The sequence below is a fragment of the Phycodurus eques genome, chromosome 9 (genome assembly GCF_024500275.1).
Source record: "Phycodurus eques isolate BA_2022a chromosome 9, UOR_Pequ_1.1, whole genome shotgun sequence".
Lineage (NCBI taxonomy): Eukaryota > Metazoa > Chordata > Actinopteri > Syngnathiformes > Syngnathidae > Phycodurus > Phycodurus eques.
In genome coordinates, this window is record NC_084533.1 from 8,529,262 (window position 1) to 8,555,429 (window position 26,168).

Sequence of the window (26,168 nt, forward strand, 5' to 3'; positions counted from 1 at the left end):
TAGAAAAAGGATTTATGGTAGAAGTACAGGTGCATCTCAATAAATTAGAATCGGAAAACTTCATGTACTTGTATTTCTGTAGTTCAGTTCAAAAACTGATTACAGTTCAGTACTTCACGGGTTTTTTTTCCAAAATATTCATAAAAAAGAAAAAAAACCAGCCGTATCGGCAGCCATATTGCGGAAAGATGCGTTGTTTCATGTTGATGGGCGCGAGAGAAGGTTTCCTTGCATGCCAAACAAAGAGATGAACTGACTCAGAGGCTTTGTACATGCTTGTACTGTACTGTACATGCCTCGGGCACTCAAACAAGGCGTGTGAATGGTTCCCGGCGCGACATCGACCAATGAGAGCACAAGTGGATTTATCCTGTGAGCTGATTGGCTGTGCATCATCGAAGCCTCACCCAGCATCTTCCCTTGTTGTGTCTCGCCAGTCTCGTCCACGCTGTTGACTATCTCGCATACTGTATCTTAGTGTTGTGTTCGTGATAAGCGATAACTTTTTTGGATTAGTTAAGCCCTTACTAAGCGCTGTGCCCCTGCGAAAGCTTCCTCCGGGGCGCCCAAGAAGAAGATAATGACCATCAGCGAAAAAGTGAAACTTTTAGATATGATCAAAGAGGGCATAAGTTATGCATCTGTGACACGCCATTATGCCGTGAATCTACAATGCGGTACATCAAGAAGGAGGAAGAAAAAAATCAGCAAAACTGCGAAACGTGTGGTAACTCTGCGTAATAAGAGAATTGTGAAAATGGAAGCGGCATTGGCATTGTGGATTGCTGACTGCAGGGAAAAGGCAGTGAGTTTGGACACTAATATGATCAGGACAAAGGCTAAACGTCCGCCACCAACACAAGCCTCTTCGCCTCTCTCAGAAGGCAATGTTGATGAATTTTAATTACTGTATAATAAATGTTAATTACTGTATAAGGTATTAGAATTAAAGATTTAAGTAAATACGTGTACTGTTGTAATCTCTCTCAAATATGTAAAGTATAAATACTGTTTACATATTTTAAACATTCTGGTGCCCACATACACGAAAATTCCTCGTGTGGGTGGGGGGCAAATCGTACTTCGCGGTTTTTCACCTTTCGCGGCGGGTTCTGGTCCCCATTAACCGTACATAGATTCACTGCAAAGAATAAACTATGATTTTATTTGTTATTTTGATGATTTTAGCTTACAGCTAACGAAAACCCACATTTAACAATCGCCAAGAAATTACAATGTTATCGAACAGTCGGAATTGCTCTTGTGATAAGTATTTTCTTGTGTTGAATGAATCGCCCATATAATTTCAGTTTCACTTTTGGAATTGCGATGCTGAAATACAATGAACTCTCCGACAGTATTGTAATTTATTGCGAGGTTAATGAAACTTACACATCATCACATTTAGAAGCTTATATAAATAACAATGTTATTAATTATTGTTATATCTTGTGTTAATAATTCAAAAATAATACATTTTTGATTTACACTGTCAGAAAGGTATTGCTTTAACTGTGTTATTGTGGTTGTAAAACTGCACTGTCATACTGAGCGCTGCTTCTAATATTTTGACTGTGTTATGTAGCAAAATAGGTCACCAGAATATTAGAAAGACTGCCATGATGCAATACAGTTCCTTGAAAATGTATTTGCTGCCACGAGTGCTCAGGTGTTGCGTTGACATTGAGGCAAGCTAATAGACATTCGATGCTTCCTGTTTTCCCCTTGCCGCACATCCATCAAAATGAGTTAAAGTTGGCCGCGTCAATGCCGAGCCGTCTCCCTGCAGACATGCTATTTTCTTCCTCCCTCAATGGTGACAGTGATGGAGGTTTCGTAATTTGTGGCAATTATTTGGTCTGCAGTCCGGAGACATGACACACACACGCGCGCACACGCATGTACTGTATATGCGTACCCACACCTGTTTTTGTCATTCTCACTTGACAGTCCCATCCGCATAACGTCCCCTTGGTTGTTGGCTTTTTAACAAGTCTGTGAAATGGATTTAAAAATAAAGTGAACGTCACACTTTGTTGCACTGTTTTGAGGCTTGTGTGTGGATGGCAGATACACTGAGGAAAATGACTTGATATGATGAATTACATTAGACTAGTGGTTTGTAAGAGATAATCGTAGGAGAATGTAAACATGGTTTCCCAATTTCAGGGTCAGGACCCAAAATTGGTCGTGAGCAGGATTATACAAAATCTACAGTTTTTAACAAACCTTTGGGATTGTTGGACATTAATCAAGGAAGAACCCATTAAATTCTGATGTTGAGGTGGATCAACACACACACACACACACACACACACACACACACACACACCCACCACCACCAGCATTTTGTTCACTTTTCCCAATTTCAGTGAATAATCCAGAAATTTTAATGGAAAACCTCAGAGGTATGCTAAGAGTATATTTCTCTTCTGATCTAAAATGTGTGGAGGTCTGCACTATTACTGTTATAGCTTGTTGTTGCGGATATGCAAGGATTTCTACGCAGATATAGAGATAGAAATCCTATTTATGCTCTACGTTAGATACACGACACATATGTATACTTACTTTTTTCCATGCTTGGAGTTCTTTCATCTGTATTTCTGTCCTCCTGGAGGTTTATGGTGAGGCACCAAATGTTGCAATACCACCATTAAACACTGGGGGCAATGTTGGGATTCAGTGATGGAACGGTGATTCTCTTAAGTGTGGTACTAGTACCACTAATGGCTCCCCCTAATGCAGGGGTGTCAAACTCAAATTCACAGTGGGCCAAAATTAAAAACTGGGACAAAGTTGCGGGCCAATCTCGATATTTATTTTTCTTATTTTTTTTCTTTATTTTTTTTTTCTTTATTTTTATTTTTATTTTTAATTTTTTTATTTGTATTTTCCCTTCTCTCCAGATATGTAATGTTAAAACGGAAATGAAAACAAACTTAACTGAATACGGAATAAGCAAACTTTAATATTATAAACACATGAGAAATCAAATGTGCAACTAAAGATTAAAAAATCAGTAGTATTTCTTATTTAAAGAGATCAAATCTGTAGCTCTGAAATCTGAAATATGTCGTGAACAGATAATCTGCCTCCCACCTGTCTTGAAAGCTCCTGTTTTCCATCATTTGTTCGTGTAAATTTGACTGGTGGCAAAAAGTTGCGAGCTAATGACTGCAACAGAAAAGCCAACACACTAGCAAAGCATTCTGGGATTTGTAGTATTGATGGTGCATGCGCTGTATACTGGTGGCCCAGCTCTTATTCAAATTTAATATGGTCTCATGTAATTATGTATTGTGTAATTACATGTAATTATGATGCAATTATATTTGGCCCCAAGTTTGACATATATGCCCTAATAGTTCATGAAAGAATCCCTAAATTAAATGTTCAAACTGGATAATTTTACAGTGGCTTACAATACTATTAAATATACTTTTGAGGAGTAAAACCTTTGGCTCGTTTTTGATTAAGACTACTTACTACAGGCCTATTACGCTACTGTGTAATAATTTTGGTTATTGTGATGGTACATGGAGAGCCAAGTATTTTTTGAGGTGGTACTTGGTGTACAAAGTTTGAGAACCACTGGGATAGAAGACAGAAATGGGAAAGACCAAATGGAAAAAACAAATATGCCTTGAGTTGTTTCATGGCGTCATAGACCACTGCCTTCTTTCTAATGAGAACGTTCACTTTCTTTGGGGGATTCATTGCAAAATGTTCATTCAAACGCAGTTGACACATGGAAATATGAGGGCAGAGGCGTTTACACCGTTTAAAACTTAAAAGATGAGTTTTTATACATACTAATAGCATAAATGAGCAATGGTTCTTTCTCAGAACGTAAAAAAAAAAAAAAAAAAAAAAAATTAACATCTTCTAGTGACATGTTGTTGCTCTCTGCTGACTGCGATGTCTCTCCTTTTTGCCACTGTGTTCCAGACTTCACTCGCCACCAGGTTTGCTCAGGAGGCCTTTGGGAAGCAGTACAAACAAACCATTGGCCTAGATTTCTTTCTGAAGAGAATAAGCCTTCCAGGTGAGACATCTAACAACAGTCATCTGGGAGTGCTCGCTCCCTTGTGCTGGGACCGAGCAGGCACACGTGTTGCACACAAGATGATCTGTACAGGCCGCACACTTACCACGGTGATATTTTTTAAGTTATTGTCAGCTTTAGAAAACTCCCGAATTGCAGCATTTGATGTTGAATCATCTTTGTTGCCCAACCAGGAATTAATTGTTGGCCGGTCGTTTGATGTCATTCTAATACTAAAAAAAACAAACACTGTACAAGAACAAAAAACAACAGTACGTGCATTTGTTAAAAGTTCAACAATGATGCCCAGCATTTATAGTAGAGGCTCCAAAGGTCAAAACATTCCGAATTCAACCAACATTTTCATGAAAAATATGTCTTGACAAAACCTTGAGATTGAACTGTCGTTAGCGTGGCATCAGGTGAGATCTTGGAGTACCTCGTGAGTCACCAACAATGAAATATGAATTCATTTTTTGTTTTTAGTTGGCTTTTTTTTTTTTTTAAAGGCTTACTCCAAAAGACGGAAAAGCCTCAACTTGGGGTGTTAGCAGAAGAAGAACATGAAAAATGAGTGGGAACTATAGGTTAAGTAAAGTTTTTTATGTCATCCAAGTTGGTGTTTTATAATATATATTTTTTAACTTTGTTCATCTTCCTTTTACGGCTGTGGTTTGACACATATCACTTCTTTTGTCTTTGGCGGTGTGTCCGCTGCATGCGCCGCCTGCAAGGGTCAGCATAATGGCAAGAGTAATTTTGTAATTTGTCGGATTGATGATATGAAAGTGCCACCTCCATGAGCAAAAATAAAATTGATGCTTTTGCTGTCAAATTACTTTTATTTAAAATGAAATCAGTTGCATAGCTCTGCCCCTGGTCATCAAACTGTATCTGTCCAAACTGTAAGGCAGAACCGTTTGATTTCAATAGGACAAAAAGTAGGGTAAGTAGGGTATTTTCACCAAAGATGTTATTTAAAACACCTGGAAACTGTTTTCATTTGTGGATACACTGCACAATGTCGGCAATAAAAAAATCTTAACAAATCAAAAGGAAGACCAGCGTCCCGGAACAGATTGTTTTTTTACCTTAGAGGTTCTACTGTACTTCATATTTATAGTTCCCATCATTTTTTTGAACTGGTCTATATTTTTATGTCCCAGCGTTTCTCGCCAGAGGTTCGGGTGAATTTTTCCCATCAACCGATCCGAGCTGAATGTGTCTTTTCTGGTGGCGCCTCATTGTAGCGCGTCTGCCACTTCTCAGACTTATTTGCTGTGAAAGTTCTTCTCTCCAGAGCAAACAGTCCGCAAGGCCGGTGGACAGCTCACATCCCGGCTGGGCCAGCCTCGCTCCCAATCCTGTGGGCACAGCGCAGAGTAAATACATGAATAGTTTTATGTTGTTGTCGTGGATCCCCAAGTTCAACCGATCTTTGTCCCTTGCCACATAAAACATTGGTGTTCCTATTTGTTTATGCCCAGCCTGCAGAATACAACTGTGCTCTGTAGGCTCATTAGATCTTTCAACCAGAATTTTGATCGACTCGTGCTATATTTAGACATTTTGACATGACTTGCCACCATGTGAAATGGAGACTTTTTTTTAGCATCTAAAATGTCACTTCTTACCCTCTGCCAAGGCCCGAACAATGCTAGTCTGCAAAGTCTCTCTATCCTTTCATTACTAATAAAACAATATTAAGTAAAGTTGTGCACACAAAGTAGAGGTTATGCTGATTTGTGAGTTGGCCCAAGGATTGTGTTTTGATTGTGTGTCAGTTTCGGCTTATGAGACTTGGGAGAACTAAACCCCCAAAAATGTTGCGGTAGAGCCCGAACGAAAAGAGCCGACCGTAAGCACCATCCTGGCTCAGCTGGACTTAATATGAACTCCGATTTAAACCCATGGCTACCCTTGTTGTACACGTCTTATTGTACCTTTGAGGGCTAAACTGTGCACCTTCATGCTGTGCACATTTTTCTGTATCAATGGAGCAGCAAAAACACTGGCTCAACACTTGAGTTGTTAAAGGGCCCATTTTCTGGGGAATTGGGTGTTGATGAGCTGAGGAAGAGTAAGGGTGGCTCGGCGAGTTGGGTGGTCCCGAACTTCGTTAGGACCATCACCCAGCCTTTCGTTAGAGCGGTTGTCTGGGTCTCCACGGAGCCGTAACCATCTTTTGCCGCAGTGTTTGTGTGCATGCGTGTGTGTGTGTGGGAGGGTCAGGGGGTGAGCCTTTAAGCCCTCTCACCATGAAGGCCCAGCTTGTCAAATTTAATGTACATTTTCCAAGGCAAGGAGAGTTGAGTCGAGGCCGACTGGCACACAACCTCCCCTGTGAGGGAATTTTAGAACAATACCTTCAATACCAGATGTGAAGGGTGGGGGAAGTAAGCTGTAATTTCAAAAGCCTCGTCTACATGGTGATGCCGTGAAACTGGACATAACAGTTGATACAGCCATTATTCATCTGTCTGTATTCTATATCGAACCAAGGAGATACTGCAATTTCACACAGCGAAACGGTATCCTGCAATCAGATAAGATGGCGCCAGTGTCTGGTGTGACGTACAAACTACTCGTCGGACAGCGACAACACAACATGGCAGGAGAAATGCGTGTAGACCCCGGTCCTGGAATTGCGTGCTGCCCTTGTAACGGCTCTGATACTACCTCTGAAAGTAGGATATTACACGCTCGACTTTGCCCCCCACCCAATTCCTTTTTCCACTTTTTCATGTCAAGAGAAACGGACCACTTACACAAGCTAAACTGGTTCAAACCGTGTCATCAAAAATTTCGGAACATGTCTGAAAGTGCACGTTATGGAAACAGTTTCAAAATTTTGCTTAAACACACGTGAACTCTCCTAAATGCATGTGGGAAAAGGTTTTATGGTCTGAAGGTTGAACCTTTCAGCCATAATTCCAAAAGGTATTTTTGGCGCAAACATTACACTGCTCTTTACCAAAAGAACACCATACCTACAATGAAGTGTGGTGGTGGCAACATCATGCTTCGGGGCTGTTTTTCTTCAGCTGGTACTGAAGCCTTAGAGAAGGTGGATAGAATTATGCATGGTTCCAAATACCAGTCTTTCAGCACAAAACCCTCAGGCTTCTGCTAGAAATAATTTTTAAAAGGGCCAGGAACAGCCTACTAGAACATCTGAACTTCATTTGGGTTAATTGGTAGCACTTTAAATGGTGGAAGGTGTGGCCTGACTCCCATTTAACATGAGTTCGAATATGATCAGTTTATTCAGAACTCTGCCACATTCCCAAGTTATAAGAGGGTGTGCACACTTGTGCAAACACGTTTTTTGTTTTTTTGTTTTTTACTTCCCTCCTCGTAAATATGTTTTACTATTGAGTTGTACAGGTTATAGGTCACATTAATGGTGGAAAATCCACTTAATGCGTCCAATGGAGTAGCATTACTTCCCAAAGTGTTTCATCCACATATACAAACGGAAGAATGATATTTAAAGATGTTTTCAACCGCATTTGGTGCACACATGTATAGTAATCGGCGGGATGCATGTTATAGCATTTATGCAGGTCCGTAGGAATGGGGATTAGTTTAATAACGATGTCTGTAAAGAAATATTACTGTTTCTACTCGATTTGTTTGTGTGTAAATGTAATCAAAGTGATGATGATTTCCTCATCCATGTGCGTTTTTGTATGAGCTTTTTCGAGGTTTATCTGTCGGCCTGCAAGGTTTTTTCCCAAGGCATAAGCAGAAAAATGCCAGTGGCGTTGAGTCAGTGTGAACCTTTAGGAACACAAATAAAGCGAGTGTCCGAGCACGGCGGATGGGCGGGGATGGCGCACCCCGCCGCCAAAGAGCAGTTATTCATCCCTCTCCTCAATGTAGCTTTACATTGACACTGTATAGTCTACATGTAGTGACTGTGAACCTCAACGTTTCCTCTCCTCGCCTTCAAAATAAGGGGGGAAGCCATCCAGCCGTGTCCACAGCGCCACTCGGACCCAGCACAGAGGCCGCGTCACACCAGTATAAACTCTTCGCTGTCTGGTCCTCTCATCCGCATTTTCTGACCACCCCTTTCATTTTCCAGAGGAAGAAAATATTTATTTGGGTTTGGGTTTTTTGTGCCTGTCCTTCTCTCTCTCATTCAGCCTGTCTTTGCCTTTCTACTGACATGAGGACAAGAGTCCTCTTTTCCTCCTACTTTCTGTTTAATTATTGCCATTTTCCTTAACAGCACATAATTCTCTTCACCTTCCTGACTTGGCAGCAGTGGGATATGACACACATGGCACAATGCAAACAACTCTTTTTACTGCCTTCGTGTTAACAATTCTGGGATGTCTGTGAGAGCCCTTCGCATAAATGACAAACCCCTAGTTTATTTTTTCCATCACTTCTGTCAACAAAATGAACTTTTAACACTCATCCAAACCCAAGTTTTCCCAATCTATTTTGAGCTTTCTCATAAACAATAAAAACATCTCGGAATCCCGGAAATTCGATTAAAATGAGTGCAACTTTTCAATAAATGAAATACAGTGGTGCATTGAGAAAAGAGTGACCCGACTTAAAATTATTTTTTAAGCTGCAATGAATTAATCATATGCACGCACTGTTTTGATTCTATTGAATTATGTTATTGCTACATGTTTTTATAAAGTATGACATAATGAGTGTTTTTTGAAAAATTAAAAAACACATTCCACAAATCTTTTTTTTAAGAGGCTTGAATGGATTAATGGCATTTCCATTCTTTACAATGGGGAAATATGATTTGAGATATGAGTGTTTTACAGGTGTGCTCACAGAATGAATTAAACTTGTATCGCAATGCACCCCTCTATGTATTGTATGCTATGTAATGGTACATTTCCCATTTAACCCTTGTAGGCAATCTGAATGTGACCCTGCAGGTGTGGGACATTGGAGGCCAAACGTTAGGAGGGAAAATGCTGGATAAATACGTGTACGGAGCTCACGTAAGTCACCTTGCCGCACGCGTACACAAGCTTTTGCCACTTTTTATACTGCTAACCTAACTAATCATCAACACATCGTTCTTTCGGTTTAAATGGTGCTTCATCCTCTATGTGTTGGCCTCAGTCATAGTCGGGAATTGGGGAAACACTCATCACCGCGATGGGACAGTAATAAGAAGAACAGGAAGGATTAGTGTTTAGCCCGCTCACGCTTATTATTACAGTCTTGTCAGACCTCCTGGCTGGAGCCATATGATAATAAACTCAAGCGATCGACTGTCATGTGAACTGATGGTGAATGCAGCAGGCCGGTAGAAGCTCACAATTTGTGTCAAAGTGATGGGGCCATGGAGAAATTGGCCACATCCCCAAGGGCTTCTACTGGTTGCAAATCTCAATGAATATTTCAGGGATTTTTGTTTTGGTCAAGAATAATAATAGTATAGATTTTTCACACTTTACCCAAAATGACGGCTGTAGCTGACGTTGCCAGGTGCATGCTCCTTGTCAGTTAATCCGCTGGGCCTACACCTTTCAACTGATCTTTTTTGTCATTGTAAAGGTAACAACTCAATGATTTTGATTTACATTTAATTCAAGAAGAGGTCACATATGCCCACAGTTTTCATGATTTATGTCAACCTCAATTATTGTTTGCTTTGTTGGGAAGTCAGGCACAGTTCCACTGGTATATTTTGGAATAGTAAACCGTTTTCTGGGTAGGATTAACTATGAAATACTGTGAATTAGGACAGGTTCAATGTTCGGCATTCACGCGTTTAAAAAAATAATAATTTTTTTTTTGGGGGCAGTGGGGAAACTACACTAAAAAAGTACTTCATATCTGGTTGCACTTGATTAAAAATTTCCCCTCTTTTCATTGAAAATAATCAAATAATGTTAGTTTATCCATCCATCCATCTTCTACCGCTAATCCGAGGTCGGGGCGTTGGACTGTCAGACAAATCAGGCATTAACTTAACATTCTTCATGAATAAGTTGTCAATTGTTCTTTTCATCTTATCCGTCTTATCCTGACTCTTTCCTCTCTACATCAGATGGGCCTGTTAGGCCAGTCAACTCGGCCTCTCACTATAACAATTTTTTTTAGGACAGTATATTTTCCCAGAGATGTTCACAATAAATGATAGTATCATTGATTTTATTGTTTTTTTATGCCGGGGCTATAATGATATTTTAGTACAATAATTCGACTATATCCTTTTAAGACCAATTAACTTAATAATCAAGAATATTTAACATTGACATTAAAATGTAGAACAATAAATAAAATATCTTAGATAAAAATATATTTAGTAATTTATATTATTATATTATAAAAACAGACTCAGTGTCTGGTCACAAAAATTTCACTGAAACAAATATTAAGTACTTGGCCCAGAGGTATAAAGATTCATGAATGCCTTAACAGGCAATATACTGCCAATCAAGTTTCCAATTGGTTAAGAAAACATACAAAGTAGCAACACTAATAACAGCAAAACAAGTAGATCAACGCAACCTGTTTGGCATCAAGATTGGTACTGCTTTTCAATAGTCTGCAGCATTTCTTTAAACGCTGCTTTGTCAACATGTTCAAATTTGGACCTCTTACAATAGCAAGTAACGCTATGCTGTAATTTTATATGTGAGCGTGTGCCATATAAATGGTCACGTTTATTTGCGTTGTTCGGCAAAGCTTTACTTAATTGCAAGCTGACGATAAACGGGAAATGTCCCACCGTGTTTTTTGTTCCCAGCTGAAGAAATGGGGTGGGATGGTTGTGTTTTAAATGGATATGATCTCTTTGAGGTTTATGTTCTGTTGTCAGTTTATAATACAACTTTATGCAAATTCCCCATACCAGCACGTTGGTGTTTGCGGGATGGCCGCGTTCATCTGGCTTGAATCCAAAATATCACAACAACTTCGCAGTGGCATTAGGCTTTGAAACTAATTCCTTTATGCCGCTCAACTCTGTAATTTTACAGCTACGTTAGCCGTCAGAAAATTTTGCTTCAAGAACGCTAGCGCCCACATTTCAAACGCATGCACACGCAAGCATGCACGCATGCATGCACACACACACAGAGGCACACACACAGGCATGCACACGACCACAACCAATCAGTGGCGGTTGCGCCATTCACAATCTCTGATTGGTTTAAAGAGCACGGTGGGTTTCAAGTGTGTCTTTCGAAGTCACTGAGATTTTTTTTCTTCCTCAAATAGCTGGGCATATGGCTGCGCCTGCTTTGTGAGACCAAATTAGATTCACTTTAGAGCCCTCGGATTCATTTGTTCATGGGGACTCGCGAGTCAATTTGAATCACCTCTAATTTGCTTGTAGCTCTAGTCCACTGTTTTTCCTCGACTCTCGGCAAAATGAACAACTAATTCATTGTTTCTAATTTTTAAAATGAAAAAGCGATGAGACAATATTCTGAACACCAGTATCCTCGTCTGTGTAGTATTGAGTAGAATAATGTTGGCCAGAAGAGTTGCCACAATGGAGATCTGCTTGGATCTACATTGGTTAGCTTCCTGTAGCTGACTTTATGCTGTCTTCTTGTTCTTTAGACAAGAAGACGAGTTGAGACACAATAAACAGCTCGTCATTTTGCCTCACTTGTCTTATGAGTGCAGTTAGTCAACAGTCACGATTCTTGACGATCCATTGACACCAAAGGATGGTTACCAAAATGTCATGCCAAGTTAACAAGCCCTTAATCACAAAATAGTCTCAAAGGACTTCACAGGCCCACAGTTAACAAAAATCAACAAAATCTCCTTGTCTAGCCTCCCTCAGAAAAACTCAGAGAAAACACATTTAGGGGAGAAAGCGGAAGAAACCTTGAGAAGGGACCACTGATGGAGGGATCTTGAAAAAGTGGTCCTCATCAGATCTTGTCCTGGTTGTTTGATGCAAAATCCTTACGTCAATAGCCTCACTTCAATAATCCCCCCCTTCTCCGAGTAGGTAAGGAGAGGAGGATGAGGGAAAGGAGGGAGAAGCAGTAGCAATAAAACTGGCTAAAATCCATGTCAGGGGGTGAGGCCAGGGCAAAAGACTAGTACCATACAAGGTGTGGCGTAACTAAATGCGAGTGTGTAGAAGTACGTTTTAACTATACAGTACCGATCAGTTGTTTTGTACTTTCACAATTCTTGATGATGGCAATGCAAAACAATTAAATCCCCATGTGATACTGAAATGGTGGAAAGGAGGCTGTTGTTCACTGCTATCGTTCCCATGTTTCTATTCTTCCAGCCAGATTAAAGCGGTTAGATAATCATATCTCAGTCTAAAAACGTACTCTATATGTGGCAGTGCACTGCAAATGAGTAACCATGATGTCCATGGGCAGCAGGGAGACAGCAGTCAAGTGCTTTCTGTCACCTGCAGAACATCTCATGTTTAAAGAGCCCTACTTTTAAGACCACACGTAAAAGAAAAAAACGTTACCCCACTGGTGTGTATATCACATAGTCAACCTCAGGTTGTGCTACTGGTTTAATGCCAGCGCTGCATGGAACGTTTCCTTCTATTGTTCCGCCGTGTGCTTCCTGTATTCAATCGTGTTGTGTCTGTAAGTACGGGTAGTAATTGCGAGCATCGTGAGCTGTCAATACCGAACCATGCAGGCTGTGACAGTGTGTGTCTGCTGAACAATCCCCCCCTTCAGTCATGCTGCACAGTACAGTAATAGTGGAACAGCCACCTTGCTCGCCCAGACACTCCTCTGATTTAGAGATAACATAGCCTCTATTTCAATTATTCTCAAACTATTTTTTTTTTACCAAGTACCACCTCTTCATAAAAAAATGAGGCAGAGGTTTTATTCCTAAATGTATACTTGTATATATTATTGTAAGCCACTGTAAGAGTATGCAGTTTGAACATTAACACTGTGCTTAAATATAGAAAAAGAAAAAAGGTACTTAACTAATGGTTACCGTAGATTAAAATGTATTGCACATAATATTTGAATACAAATAATTCTTAACTAAATGTTTGAAGACACACAGTTCTAAATGTATTTTGCTGTACACAAGTTAAATACAACTGAGCTGTACTTGAAAAGTAAAAAATTGACTTTATGCATAGTTTACAAGCATAATTTTATGTGTTCGATTGTATTTCACATTTTTTATGTAAATTTGATTTTTATTTAATTTAGTTAATGCTTCGGGTACCATGAGAGAGAGAGCCCATGGACCACACTAATACACACCAATTACAAACTTGTGTGAGATTGTATTCTGTTCTGTTCCCCACCAACGTAGGGGGTCCTCCTTGTGTATGACATCACTAACTACCAAAGCTTTGAGAATCTGGAGGATTGGTTCACCGTGGTGAAAAAGGCCAATGAGGAGTGTGACGTCCAGCCTGTTGTTTGCTTGGTAGGAAACAAAAGTGAGTATCACACATGCAAAACCACACAAGGATGCATTGAATAGCCCATGACTGCCCAAGGATGCCTTTTTGTGCAGGTAAGTTCAGAATAAGTAGCCAGATGATTGTTTTACATGCATTGGACGATTCCTCCATTTGCTTCACCCTGTCCCATATTTCATGTTACGTGTCTGTGTTTGTGTGTGGAGGAGTGAGTGTTTGATGGTAGCAGACATGTTTGTTGCCGCGCCAGATAACCGATCTTGTGATAAGTCAGTCGATAAGAAAGTAGCTTGGGTTCGGAATGATGGGAGTGTTGATGTTTGTGAACTATGGGGAGTCACCGGCGATGATTTAGGATCCATGGACCATCAGACCTCAGGCGAGCGCTTATCTGTCCCCCACCCCTGTCTCACGGTCAGATGCCCCTCTCATCAGCCCCCCCTCCCAGCCTTTTCGGTCCCGAGTCCTCAATCAGCAGACGAGGCAAGGTCGACGTTAACCAGTGGACTGGGCTGCTATCTCCGAAATAATGAGTAATAATGAGGACATCCCATTGGACAGATGTGTTGTCTTGGGTACTGCTGTGTTATTGTGAAGTGTCAGTGTGTGCATGACTGTCCACCTTGTTGGACAATGATAAACAGTTTGCAAAGTGGTGTCTGCACACCAGGAGCCCACTAATGTTAACTCATGGGGGCCACAGGTCACATTTTAAGTCTTCTGCACAGAACATACTCTTGTCTTTGGTTGAATCTCCTAAAACACCGGCTTTGGAGGTGGGCGCCACTTGTATTTAGACTAATATTTAAGTACGTATATCCCACCGTCATGCCCCCCTTCTAATGGCGCTATTGCTTTGAATACACCCATGTGTGTTTTCTGACCAAAAAAGAAAACTAAAATCCCACACAGATTGCCCACTAGGAACCATCAATCACTTTGTGAATCTCCCAGCGCTTCTCTGGAGTAAATTTTAAGGCGACTTAAAACTCTCTGCTTAGAAATATCCTCACACACAGTTCATTTCCCCACTTTGCCTGTGCTTAAAGGGCTTTTACGCTTCACACATCTTTCAGAAGAAAGTTATATTTGTGTTTTTCCAAGTCAAATTCTTGCTTTGAAACAACAATGAACATATGATCACGTAGCATTCTTTCAGAGAAGAGATGTCTTTCTAAGCGGTTCCCGTGATGTTGGACGAGTTGGGCAACATGTTTGCAACAAACCGAAATAGATGAGCAGACATAACAAAGAGCTTGTAAAAACATGACATTTTTGTGTCTGTGAGGACCTGACTCGCAGGAGATTTGGCTGTTTTGACACCCGGGGACATTTCTACTTAGATATACTTGAGGTAAACGCTCAGCAACAGTGGCCTCCCCTTTAATAAATACCATGCCCCTATTAGTCACGCACGTCCACTTCAGACAAATAAATGCCGCACTTTTACCTTCAGAAAAAAAATAGAATAAATACAAATAATTCATATATGCTATTGTTCACACACAAGCATTTGAGCTAATTTTAACTCTGTTGCTACTCAAAACAGCAGTAAGTATTTAAACAATTTCTTAGCTGAATTAAAGTGTGGAGTCTTAACACATGCTGTAAAGTTCCCTGCGCAGTAGTAAAGATGATCTTACATCATGAAGAGATGGCTGTTATGTGATTGCTCCACATTGTGTATCTCCATGTTCTTGTTCAGTGGCGCTAAGTGACTTATTTGTTCTCCCCAGTCTGCCTTGGTTCAGGTCATTTCTCTGTATTTCTCCATAATTGTCCTTTTTACAACCCCAATTTCAATGAAGTTGGGATGTTGAGTTAAAAAAAAAAAAAAAAAAAAAAAAACAATACAATGATTTGCAAATCATGTTCAACCTATATTTAATTGAATACACTACAAAGACAAGATATTTAATGTTCAAACTGATAAACTTAATTGTTTTTTAGCAAATAATCATTAACTTGGAATTGTATGGATGAAACACATTCCCAAAAGCTGGGACAGGTGGCAAAAAAGACAGAGAAAGTTGAGGAATGCTCATCAAACACCTGTTTGGAACATCCCACAGGTGAACAGGCTAATTGAGAACAGGGACGTGCCATGATTGGGTACAAAAGGAGCTTCCCTGAATTGCTCAGTCATTCACAACAACTTGTTCAACAAGTGGGTGAGAAAATAGTCGAACTGTTTTAAGGACAATGTTCCTCAACGTACAATTCCAAGGAATTTAGGGATTTCATCATCTACCGTCCATAATGTCACCAAAAGGTTCAGAGAATCTGGAGAAATCACTGCTTGTAAGCGGCAAGGCCGAAAACCTACATTGAATGCCCGTGACCTTCGATCCCTCAGGCGGCACTGCATCAAAAACTGACATCAATGTGTAAAGGATATCACCACATGGGATCAGGAACACTTCAGAAAGCCAATGTCAGTAAATACAGTTCGGTGCTACATCCGCAAGTGCAACTTGAAACTCTACTATGCAAAGCAAAAGCCATTTATCAACAACACCCAGAAACGCCGCCGGCTTCTCTGGGCCCGAGCTCATCTAAGATGGACTGATGCAAACGAGTCCACATTTGTGGACGTCGTGTCCTCCGGATGTCATGTCCTCCGGGCCAAAGAGGAAAAGAACCATTTGAACTATTATGGACGCAAAGTTCAAAAGCTAGCATCTGTGATGGTATGGGGCTGTGTTAGTGCCAATGGCATGTGTAACTGTGAACACATCTGTGAAGGCACCGTTAATGCTGAAAGATATATACAGGTTTTGGAGAAACATATGCTGCCATCCAACCAACGTCTTTTTCATGGACGCCCCTGCTTATTTCAGCAAGACAATGCCAAACCATATTCTGCACGTGTTACAACAGCGTGGCTTTGTAGTAAACGAGTACGGGTTCAAGACTGGCCTGCCTGCAGTCCAGACCTGTCTCCCATTGAAAATGTGTGGCACAACTGAGACCCCGGACTGTTGAACAGCTGAAACTGTACATCAAGCAAGAATGGGAAAGATTTCCACCTACAAAGCTTCAACAATTAGTGTCCTCAGTTCCCAAACGTTTATTGAATATTGTTAAAAGAAAAGGTGATATAACACAGTGGTAAACATGACCCTGTCCCAGCTTTCTTGGAACGTGTTGCAGCCATAAAATTCTTAGTTGATGATTATTTTCGAAAAAAAATAAAGTTTTATCAGTTTGAACATTAAATATCTTGTCTTTGTAGTGTATTCAATTAAATATAGGTCGAACATGATTCGCAAATCATTGTATTCTGTTTTTATTTATGTTTAACCCAACATCCCAACTTCATTGGAATTGGGATTGTATTTTATTTTAAACTACAGTTTCACGTGACCTAAATTATAATATACCACTGACATTATTTAAAACTATAATTTTAAATACTATTATATATCATATTTTTTGGATATCGTCGCTATCGAGCGGAATCTTTGCATCTCCAAAACCACTACTTTTCAGGAAACCAAAAGCGCTATCTTGCTTGAGTTAAGCAAAAATCGCATCGTTCAAGTTGGGATTATATCTTACATTGCTATCATATACTATTGTGCACCAGCATCAACACAACACCTCTCCATAGTCATGTTCAGTTGCAAATTTATTACGCTGTCATTGATTGGAATCTTATGGACACATCACCGCCGCCAGTCTTGCCCATCAAAGTCTGCGCTTGCGCAGAACACCCGGTAAGACTGACGGGCTTGCTCTGCAACAAAGCAATTACAGCTATAGATTTTTAACAAAACAAGCGTACTACAAAGTATATTGGTTCGCTATTTTCACTCCTTATTATCTAAAAAACAGACTTTCAATCTTGAGGCCATACAATGCTGCAGAGCTCCAATGGAGCCAAGACGAGGTGGTGGTAATGACATTTCTCAAACAGTTGAAGTGTTGAAGAGAGTGAATACATTCTCAAGCTATTTTCAACACTTTTAATTGATTAATAATTTGTAAAAATGATCATTAGTATTGATTTGTGAAAAATATTAAATTTACCATATTTGGACATATAAGGTTTCTGCCCGACCACTTTGATAATATTGTCATAGAAATTAGTTTAAAAATATGTTGAAGTTAAGGGGCAACTAGATGGAAACCTTGGTTTATCAATTAATTTACCACTAATTAATTTCCAACAAAGTTCACATACAGTATAGAAAATCAACATTCCTGTGAGGCTGGTTGGCTTATTCACTATTTTAATTGGAACACTGTCCTCCGAAGGCAATGTGTAGTAATCAAGTACATGGACCAGATGGGTTTCTCCATGATGGAAGCCCTCCCCGTCTTACGTTGGCCTGACTGACCTCTTGTGCCATACCAGTACCTACCTCAGGAAACAACCCTCCCTTTCTTCTTCATCTAAGCAGTGCACCATCATGCGTCATGCCCCTGGGCCTGACGTGCTGCCCAGATCCCTGTGTTGAAGAACGCCACCGCTTGTAACAATTCAGAGAGGAAGCCAGTGTAATATTTTGATGAGGCTTCCCTTGCATGCACTCTGCACACAACCCAAACATGCCTTTAGGTAAAGCAAGGTCTGAAGGAATGCTAAGTTCTGTCCAAACATACTATAACTGTACAGACCCTTTCCAAAAAATTTGAATACCACGGAAAAGTTTATTTATTTCCATAATTCCATTCAAAAAGTTAAACTTTCATAGATTATAGATTCAGGGCCCACAATTTAAACAATTTCGAGTATTTATTTGTTTATTTTTACATAATTTGGGCTTCCAGCTCATAAAACCCACGAAATCAGGAATTTAAAAAAATGTGAATACTGTGAAGAAGTTAGCCCACATTTTACTGTATGTTATGAGTGTAGTCCTGAGGCACTTCATGTCTCATTTTTGGGCTGTCATAGAAGTGTTAAACAAGGACTAATAGCTAACTTTAGCAGCCAATTCTACTGCATGGACGTCACCACCGCTTCACTCGCTGCTCCTTCTACTCACTCACCACCGTGGCTTTTCGTGTGTTCTTTTAACACACCTTGTTGTGGCTGATCCCACTTTGGTAATATGTGTCACAAAACAGCCACCAAAGCTGAAGAATAAATCAAACATGATCAGAGGTAATGCTTTGTTGATGACTGAACTGAGCTCAATGAGGTATGCTAAGTCAGGGCTCCTCAAATGTTTTGGTTCCAGGGAGCTCTGACTGTGGAGACATTTTTCCAAGGACCCGCTTATAATCCTTATGGTGATTAAAACAAATACCATGTGTACTCCTAAATGCCATAAGAATTAAAAAGTCAAAATGTAAAAGTCATAATGTTACAATACCAAATTCATATATATATATTTTAAAGGAAATAGAAAAAAAAACCATAGTCTTTACAAAAATATTTACCGGTAGTCTTTACAAAAATATTTACTGGTAATTAGCATTTAGTTTTTTTTTTTTTTCAGGATGAAAAATTGTAATCTTATGAGAATAAAGTTCTATTTTTCCAAGACAGAAAGCAATAATATGCTATTACAGTCACCATTTTATTCTGGAAAAGATGTCTTCATTCTTGCCTTTAGTTGTGGAAAAAATGGGACTCTAGTCTCAAACAATAAGCCTTTTGTTCTTGAAAAATATAGGTCTATATTCTCGAAAAAAAAGGCTTTTTCTTCTTGAAACATGTTTTACATTTTCTCAAAATAATATGCCTTTTGTGTTAAAAAAGACTGCATAAAGGGATCTCAGTTTTATGTGATACTTTATCTCACCATTATAAAATCATGGCCTCCGTCACTCCCATCATGAAAAATCTTGGACTTGACCCGAACGTTCTGAAGAATTACCCGCTCATCTCCAACAACCTCACCTTTCTGTCAAAAATCTTGGAATGAGTTGTCGCCTCCCAACTTAAAACCCTACCTCACATTCACTGACTTATTTGAACCATTCCAGTCCATTTTCCGTTCACACCAAAGAACTGAATCAGCCTCCCGTAAATCACCAGTGACCTCTCCTCTGACTCCAGCCAACTGGGCATCCTTTTCCTCCTCAACCTCACTGCAGCTTTTGACACCATTCACCACATCACTATCCAGTCTCATCTTCCGTTTGGAATCCTCACTCAGCATCACTGGCACTGCTCTTTCCTGGCTAAAATCCTATTTGACCAACCGACACCAGTTCATCTACATGAACAAATGCACCTTCTCCACTGCTCCTTTGTCTCAGGGCATCCCCCAGAGTTCGGTGCTTGGTCCCCTCGTCATCCTATATCTCCTCCCCCTTGGTAGCATCATATGGTGCCATGGCCTCTGCTTCCACTGCTATGCCGATGACGCTCAGCTCTATATCCAACCGAATTGAAATAAAATTATGGATGCTCACAAATTTCCTCAAACTCAACTGGGATAAATCGGACATGATCATCATCGGCCCCAACTCTCTCACCAAACACTCACATTTTCCACCCCATCATAGATAACTCCATCCTGTCTCGTGCAATGCACATTCACAACCTTGAAATAATTTTGGACACCAACCTCTCTTTGGACCAACACATAAAACACATCACCAGAACTGCCTTTTTTCCACATAAAAAACATTACTTCTCTCCTTCCCTGCTGGTGAAACCCCTAATCCACGTGTTTTCACCTCCAGGCTCGATGATTACAATAGCATTCTCTTATGGTTCCTCATCCAAAGTCCTTAACAAACTACAGGGCAATCAAAATTCTGCCGCACACCTCATACCTGCTCCTATGACATATTACTCCGTTCCTTCAAAAACTCCACTGGCTCCCTGTCCCCCAACGCATCAAATTCAAAATTCCTTTCTTCACCTATAAAGCCCTGCTGGCACCGTCCTACCGCAAAGATTTTGCTCCACCACCACTCTCCTTCCTGCCCCCTCCTCTGATGGACAACTGTGACTGGACCAGTCTGTCCTGTGTACTGTTAAGTGTCTGAGTGTCTAGAAAAGCACTTTACAGATTTTATTGTTATTATTATTATTATTATTATACCAAAGCTTTTAATTGACCCTAAGCTGCGTTAAGGAGTACTTGGTTTATTAGGTTTGTTTTTTTGGATGCCAGCCCCCACATGTAGGTTCTGTACTGTTTTTAAATGATCCAACATAATTTATTGTCAATTATTTTGCAGCCCCCCAAGCTATAGCCCGTGGACTCTTAGGGGTCTCTGGACCACAGCTTGAGCCCCTGTGCTAAGTTATTAAGTTACTATGATGGGACCTCTCAAAATTTGGGTCGCTTTCTGAATTTTACAAACTTTTTGTCATATACTGCCTGCAGTTCCATTATTGTAGCAGGGAGGGCGCTTTGCGTTCTTTCTCTCTCTCTCCCCTCCCTTCTCTCCAATCAGCCTTATCACCACCGGTATTTAAACCTGCCTGTTCCAGGAAATCCTCGCTGAAGTATTGCAGTTACTTTCAGTGGTACTACGGCCCATTTACCTCCCGTAAGTCACCCTATTCCTCGTTCCCTTTTTGCTGTGTCTCCTTGTTCCAGTGTGTTTTCCCCCTGTGTTCCTGATCTATGTAATTCCTGCTGCCACGCCAGCCACCTGTCCACACCGCCGCCTGCCAACCCACATAGGACCACCGCCATTACCTTTCATCAATAAACTATTCATCCTTTCACATCTGCCTCCGACTGCTCTTGGATCCAGCCACTCTCTATTCGTGTCAGAATACTTCCATTATGGACCCAGCCACTCCGGAGGCACTGATGAACGCACTCACTCTACAAGGAGCCCACATAGGAAAACAAGAAAAGACTCTCCAAGAACTCACGGAATCCCTACACTCCCTCACACAATAGGTATCCCTCCTTTCTTCGACGTTGCTTGCTAACCCTCCACCTGTAAGTACGCCTTCCGAGCCCGCAACCTCAGCGCCACCATGCCTCCTGTATAAAGAATCTCATGTTCCGCCGTCCGAGCCCTACTCCGGGGACCTAGGTGCATGTAGCCAGTTTCTACTCAATTGCTCACTCGTTTTCAACCTTCAACCATACAGTTATCCCACCGAACAATCCAAAGTAGCGTATGTCACTAACCTCCTCCGTGGCAAAGCAGCTTAATGGTCCACTTCCTTATGGCTAAACTCCTCTCCGTTACTCCACTCATTCAATTCATTTTCTGATGAACTTTGTAAAGTGTTCGATCACCCCGTTCAGGGCAAAGAAGCCACCCGTCGTCTCCTCACGTTCACGCAGGGGGCTAATTCTGCAGCGGAATATTCCGTAGCGTTCTGGATATTGGTGGGTGAATGTGGGTGGGATGACACGGCATTTCGAGGGATTTTTTTCTAATGGCCTTTCCGAGCAGCTCAAGGATAAGGTAGCAGTCCGGGACGAGCCCTCGTCTCTCGAGGATCCTTTCGGCCTTTCCATCCACAGACTGCGAGAGCGTACACGAGAGAGGGGGGTTCGCTCGGGCAAAAACCCTCCCATTCCGAGCGGTGTGCCGTCAGCTTCACACCTGCCTCCCGCACAGTCTTCCGCCTTTCCGTCACTCCCCGTAGCCACTGAATAGCCCATGCAAGTTGCTAAGACACGGTTAGATCCAAAGGAGCGTCAGCGTCATATCGCCCAGCGGCTGTGTATCTACTGCGGTCAAACCGGTCACTTTATATTTGTCGTGGTGAGTCAAATCTCCATCCCCTCAAGCTCTCCTTCTCGCATGACTGTTCCCGCTTGCATTATAGTTTCGGCTCTTAACACCCCCATCACTGCCCTGATCGATTCCGGTGCCGATGACAATTTCATTCATGAAGCCATAATTCACCAGCTCGAAATTCCTCTCCAACTGCTTCCGTCTCCGAAGAAGGTCACAGCACTGGATGACCGTATCATGTCCGCTGTTACCCACCAAACTGTGACTTGCTTATTTCAGGAAATCACTGCGAAAACATTTCCCTTTTTGTTATCCCTTCTCCTGATACCCCATTAGTCCTTGGAATTTCCTTTCTTAAAAGACATAACCCCACCATAGACTGGACACACTTAGCCATCACCGGATGGAGCCCTCACTGCCACTCACACTGCCTGCTCTCAGCTGTACTGCCTTCTGGTACAACACCACCGTCTTCCATGCTTGTTGACCTCTCCGGAGTCCCTGGAGAATATCACGATCTCTCTCCAATATTTCGTAAAGACCTGGCCATTTCTCTACCCCCCCACCGCCCGTATGACTGTGCTATTAATCTGCTGCCGGGGCCCCGTCTTCCCTCCAGCCGTCTCTACAACTTTTCCCAACCTGAGAACAGGGCTATGAAGGACTATATCCATGACTCTCTGGCTTCCGGACTCATTCGACCTTCCTCTTCTTCAGTTGGGGCTGGCTTCTTTTTTGTTGCAAAGAAAGACCACTCTCCGCCAATGTATTGACTTCTGTGGTCTCAATATCACCGTGAAGAATAAATCTCTGCTTCCCCTCATCGACCCCTCGTTTGAACCCCTCTGTGACGCCCAGGTATTCACCAAATTGGATCTACGGAACGCCTACCACTTCATCCGTATCTGAGAGGGGGACAAATGGAAGACCGCCTTTAATACCCCTCTTGGACACTTCGAGTATCTGGTCATGCCATTCAGTTTAACCAACACCCCTGCAGTTTTCCAGACATTTATTACTGACGTCCTCCGTGACATGCTCAACCGGTTCGTATTTGTATACGTTGATGACATCCTCATTTTCTCCCGCTCCCCCGAAGAACACCGCCTCCATGTACGGCAAGTTATTCAGCATCTCCTTGAAAACCGGCTATATGTTAAACCTGAAAAGTGCGAATTCCACCTCTCCTCCGTACACTTCCTGGGCTACGTCATCTCCAAAGGTCAACTACAACCCGACGCTGCCAAGATCCAAGCAGTCGTTAACTGGCCCACTCCCACCATCCGCAAAGAACTACAACGTTTCATTGGTTTCGCCAATTTATACCGTCGTTTTATCCATGATTACAGCAAGGTCGCTATTCCCCTCACTAGCCTCACACCCGCCAGCTCCCTCTTTCGTTAGATCCCAGCAGCATCCCAAGCATTCAACCGACTCAAGACCCTGTTCACTAGTGCGCCCTTTCTTCCCCACCCCGACCCCTCCCTCCAGTTCGTGGTCGAGGTTGACGCCTCGGACACGGGGGCAGGGGCTGTCCTCTCACAGCGGGACCCCATGACCCAGAAACTGCACCCCTGTGCCTTTTTTCCGTCATCTGTCCCCTTCCGAGAGGAACTACAATGTCGGCAACCGAGAGCTACTGGCCATTATACGGGCCTTGGAAGAGGGGAGGCACTGGTTGGTGGGGACTGAACAACCATTTATCATTTGGACCGACCCCAAGAATCCCGCTTACCTCCGTTCCGCCAAACGCCTTAACCCCCCGACAAGCTCGCTGGGCTCTCTTCTTGAGCAGGTTTAATTTCAATCTCTCCTTCCATCCTGGCTCTAAAAACGGCAAACCTGATGCTCTGTCTCAACTTTACTCACCCCCCACCAGCCCTGACAAACCGGAACCCACAAACCGGAACCCATTCTTCCTTCCTCGTGCTTCATTGGTGCTGCCACTTGGTAAAACGTACTGGTGGTTAAGGAGGCCCAAAACACTCACCCGGATCCCAAGACTGGTCCTCCAAACTGCCTGTTCGTACCAGATTCTGCACACTCTGACGTTCTTCAGTGGGCTCATACCTCCTAACTCACCTGTCATCCTGGCATCACCCGCACCATTCAGTTTATCCGGCAGCATTTCTGGTGCCCCAGCCTTGTTCAAGACACCCGGGAGTTCGTCCAAGCCTGCTCCGTCTGTGCCCGAGGGAAGCCTTCACACCTGCCCCCAGCTGGCCTGCTGCGTCCATTGCCTATCCCTAGCCGCCCTTGGTGCCATATTGCTCTTAACTTTGTTACCGATCTACCTCCTTCTGAAGGTAACTCTGTCTTTCTCACCATTGTCGATCGTTTTTCCAAATCTGTCCATTACACACCTCTCCCCAAGCTACCATCCGCCTTAGAAACTATTGACCTCCTTGTCCAGCATGTCTGTAGACTCCACGGTATTCCCATCAATATTGTCTCTGACAGAGGCCCTCAGTTGTCATCCCTGGTGTGGAAGGAATTCTGTAAAGCGATGGGCGCAGCAGCCAGCTTGTCATCGGGATATCATCTGCAGACCAACGGCCAGACGGAGAGGGCAAACCAATCCCTGGAATCAGCCCTCCGTTGTGTTGCCGCACGCAACCCCTCCTGGAGCTCTTTCCTCCCGTGGATTGAGTATGCCCACAACTCCCTCACCAGTTCCGCTACCAGTATGTCCCCATTCATGGCTTGCTATGGTTACCAACCGCCATTGCTCAAGGAGTGGGCAGTGGCAGTCCCCGCAGTCAAGGATCATCTCCAGCGGATCCAGGCTGTATGGAATGACGTCCGTGCTGCATTGACCCGGTCCGCCGCACGCAACAAACAGCGCGCGGACCATCATCGCTCCCCGACGCCCGAATATAAGGTGGGCCAAACTGTCCGGCTTTCTTCTCACGACCTCCCACTTCAGACTAAATCCCGTAAACTCACTCCCCATTTCCTTGTTCCTTTCCCGATTACCAAAATCATCAATCCCACTTCCGTCCGGTTGAAGTTTCCACTGTCCTTGAAAATTCACCCAACCTTCCACGTCTGGTTGCTTTAGCCTGTCTCCACCTGCGCCCTGAGCCCTCCGGCCTGGAGGCGTCCATTGAGAGGGATATATATATATATATATATATATATATATATATATATATATATATACTGCCTGCAGTTCCATTATTGTAGCCGGGAGGGCGCTTTGCGTTCTCTCTCTCTCTCCACTTCCTTCTCTCCAGTCAGCCTTATCACCACCGGTATATAAACCTGCCTGTTCCAGGAAATCCTCGCCGAAGTATTGCAGTTACTTTCAGTGGTACCACGGCCCGTTTACCTCCCGTAAATCACCCTATTCCTCGTTCCCTTTTTGACTCCTGTGTCTCCTTGTTCCAGTGTGTTTTCCCCCCGTGTTCCTGATCCACGTAATTCCTGCCCCCAAGCCAGCCGCCTGTCCTCACCACTGCCTGCCTCCTGTCCACACCGCTGCCTGCCAACCCACCTAGGACCACCGCCATTACCTTTCATCAATAAACTATTCATCCTTTCACATCTACCTCCGACTGTTCTTGGATCCAGCCACTCCCTATTTGTGTCACTTTTTTGTGCAAATTTTGATATTCCATTGTATACCTTACTGTCTGCAACGCTAAAACATGCTGCAACATGCTGCAACATGCTATCATTAATGGAGCCTAATATAAATGTCCTTTTTACCCGTGTTAGTACTTCTTTAGACATGCAGTCTCCATCATTTATCAAATCAATTTGTTTTTATTCAGCGGGTATTGCAGGGCCCTGCTTGCTCCCTAGCCACCACACTTCCCCTCACCAGTGCGTTCTCCCCCAGGAGCTCCAGGGCCATTCGTCACAGTCTTGCAAAACCCTTATTTGGGTGACTTAAATGGGTTCAGTTCTCTTAACCCCTCCTCATCACTCATGGGGCTTCTTTGCAGCCGATCCGCTCAGCTCCGCCATGGGAAACTCCATGTCATCTCAGTAATGTCTTACCTGCTCATGTTCCTTTTGCCTTGCTGCATTCTTAACAGAATGTCTTGCACCATCACATTCCTACACAAACACTAGCACTTTCAATCACACACTTAGGCTTGTCTCGCTCTC

At 42.4% G+C, this 26,168-nt stretch overlaps 1 protein-coding gene across 4 annotated transcripts in view; it reads left to right on the top strand.

Moving 5' to 3' along the window:
- The window catches only part of rab28 (RAB28, member RAS oncogene family), a 63,425-nt gene that overhangs the window by 11,145 nt on the left and 26,112 nt on the right, over positions 1–26,168 (top strand). For all 4 annotated transcript variants that reach the window (XM_061686496.1, XM_061686497.1, XM_061686494.1 and 1 more), the window contains exons 2-4: positions 3,952–4,048; positions 8,942–9,030; positions 13,319–13,448. In XM_061686496.1, the coding sequence (XP_061542480.1) occupies positions 3,952–4,048; positions 8,942–9,030; positions 13,319–13,448 (316 nt within the window). The remainder of the gene's footprint in view (positions 1–3,951; positions 4,049–8,941; positions 9,031–13,318; positions 13,449–26,168) is intronic.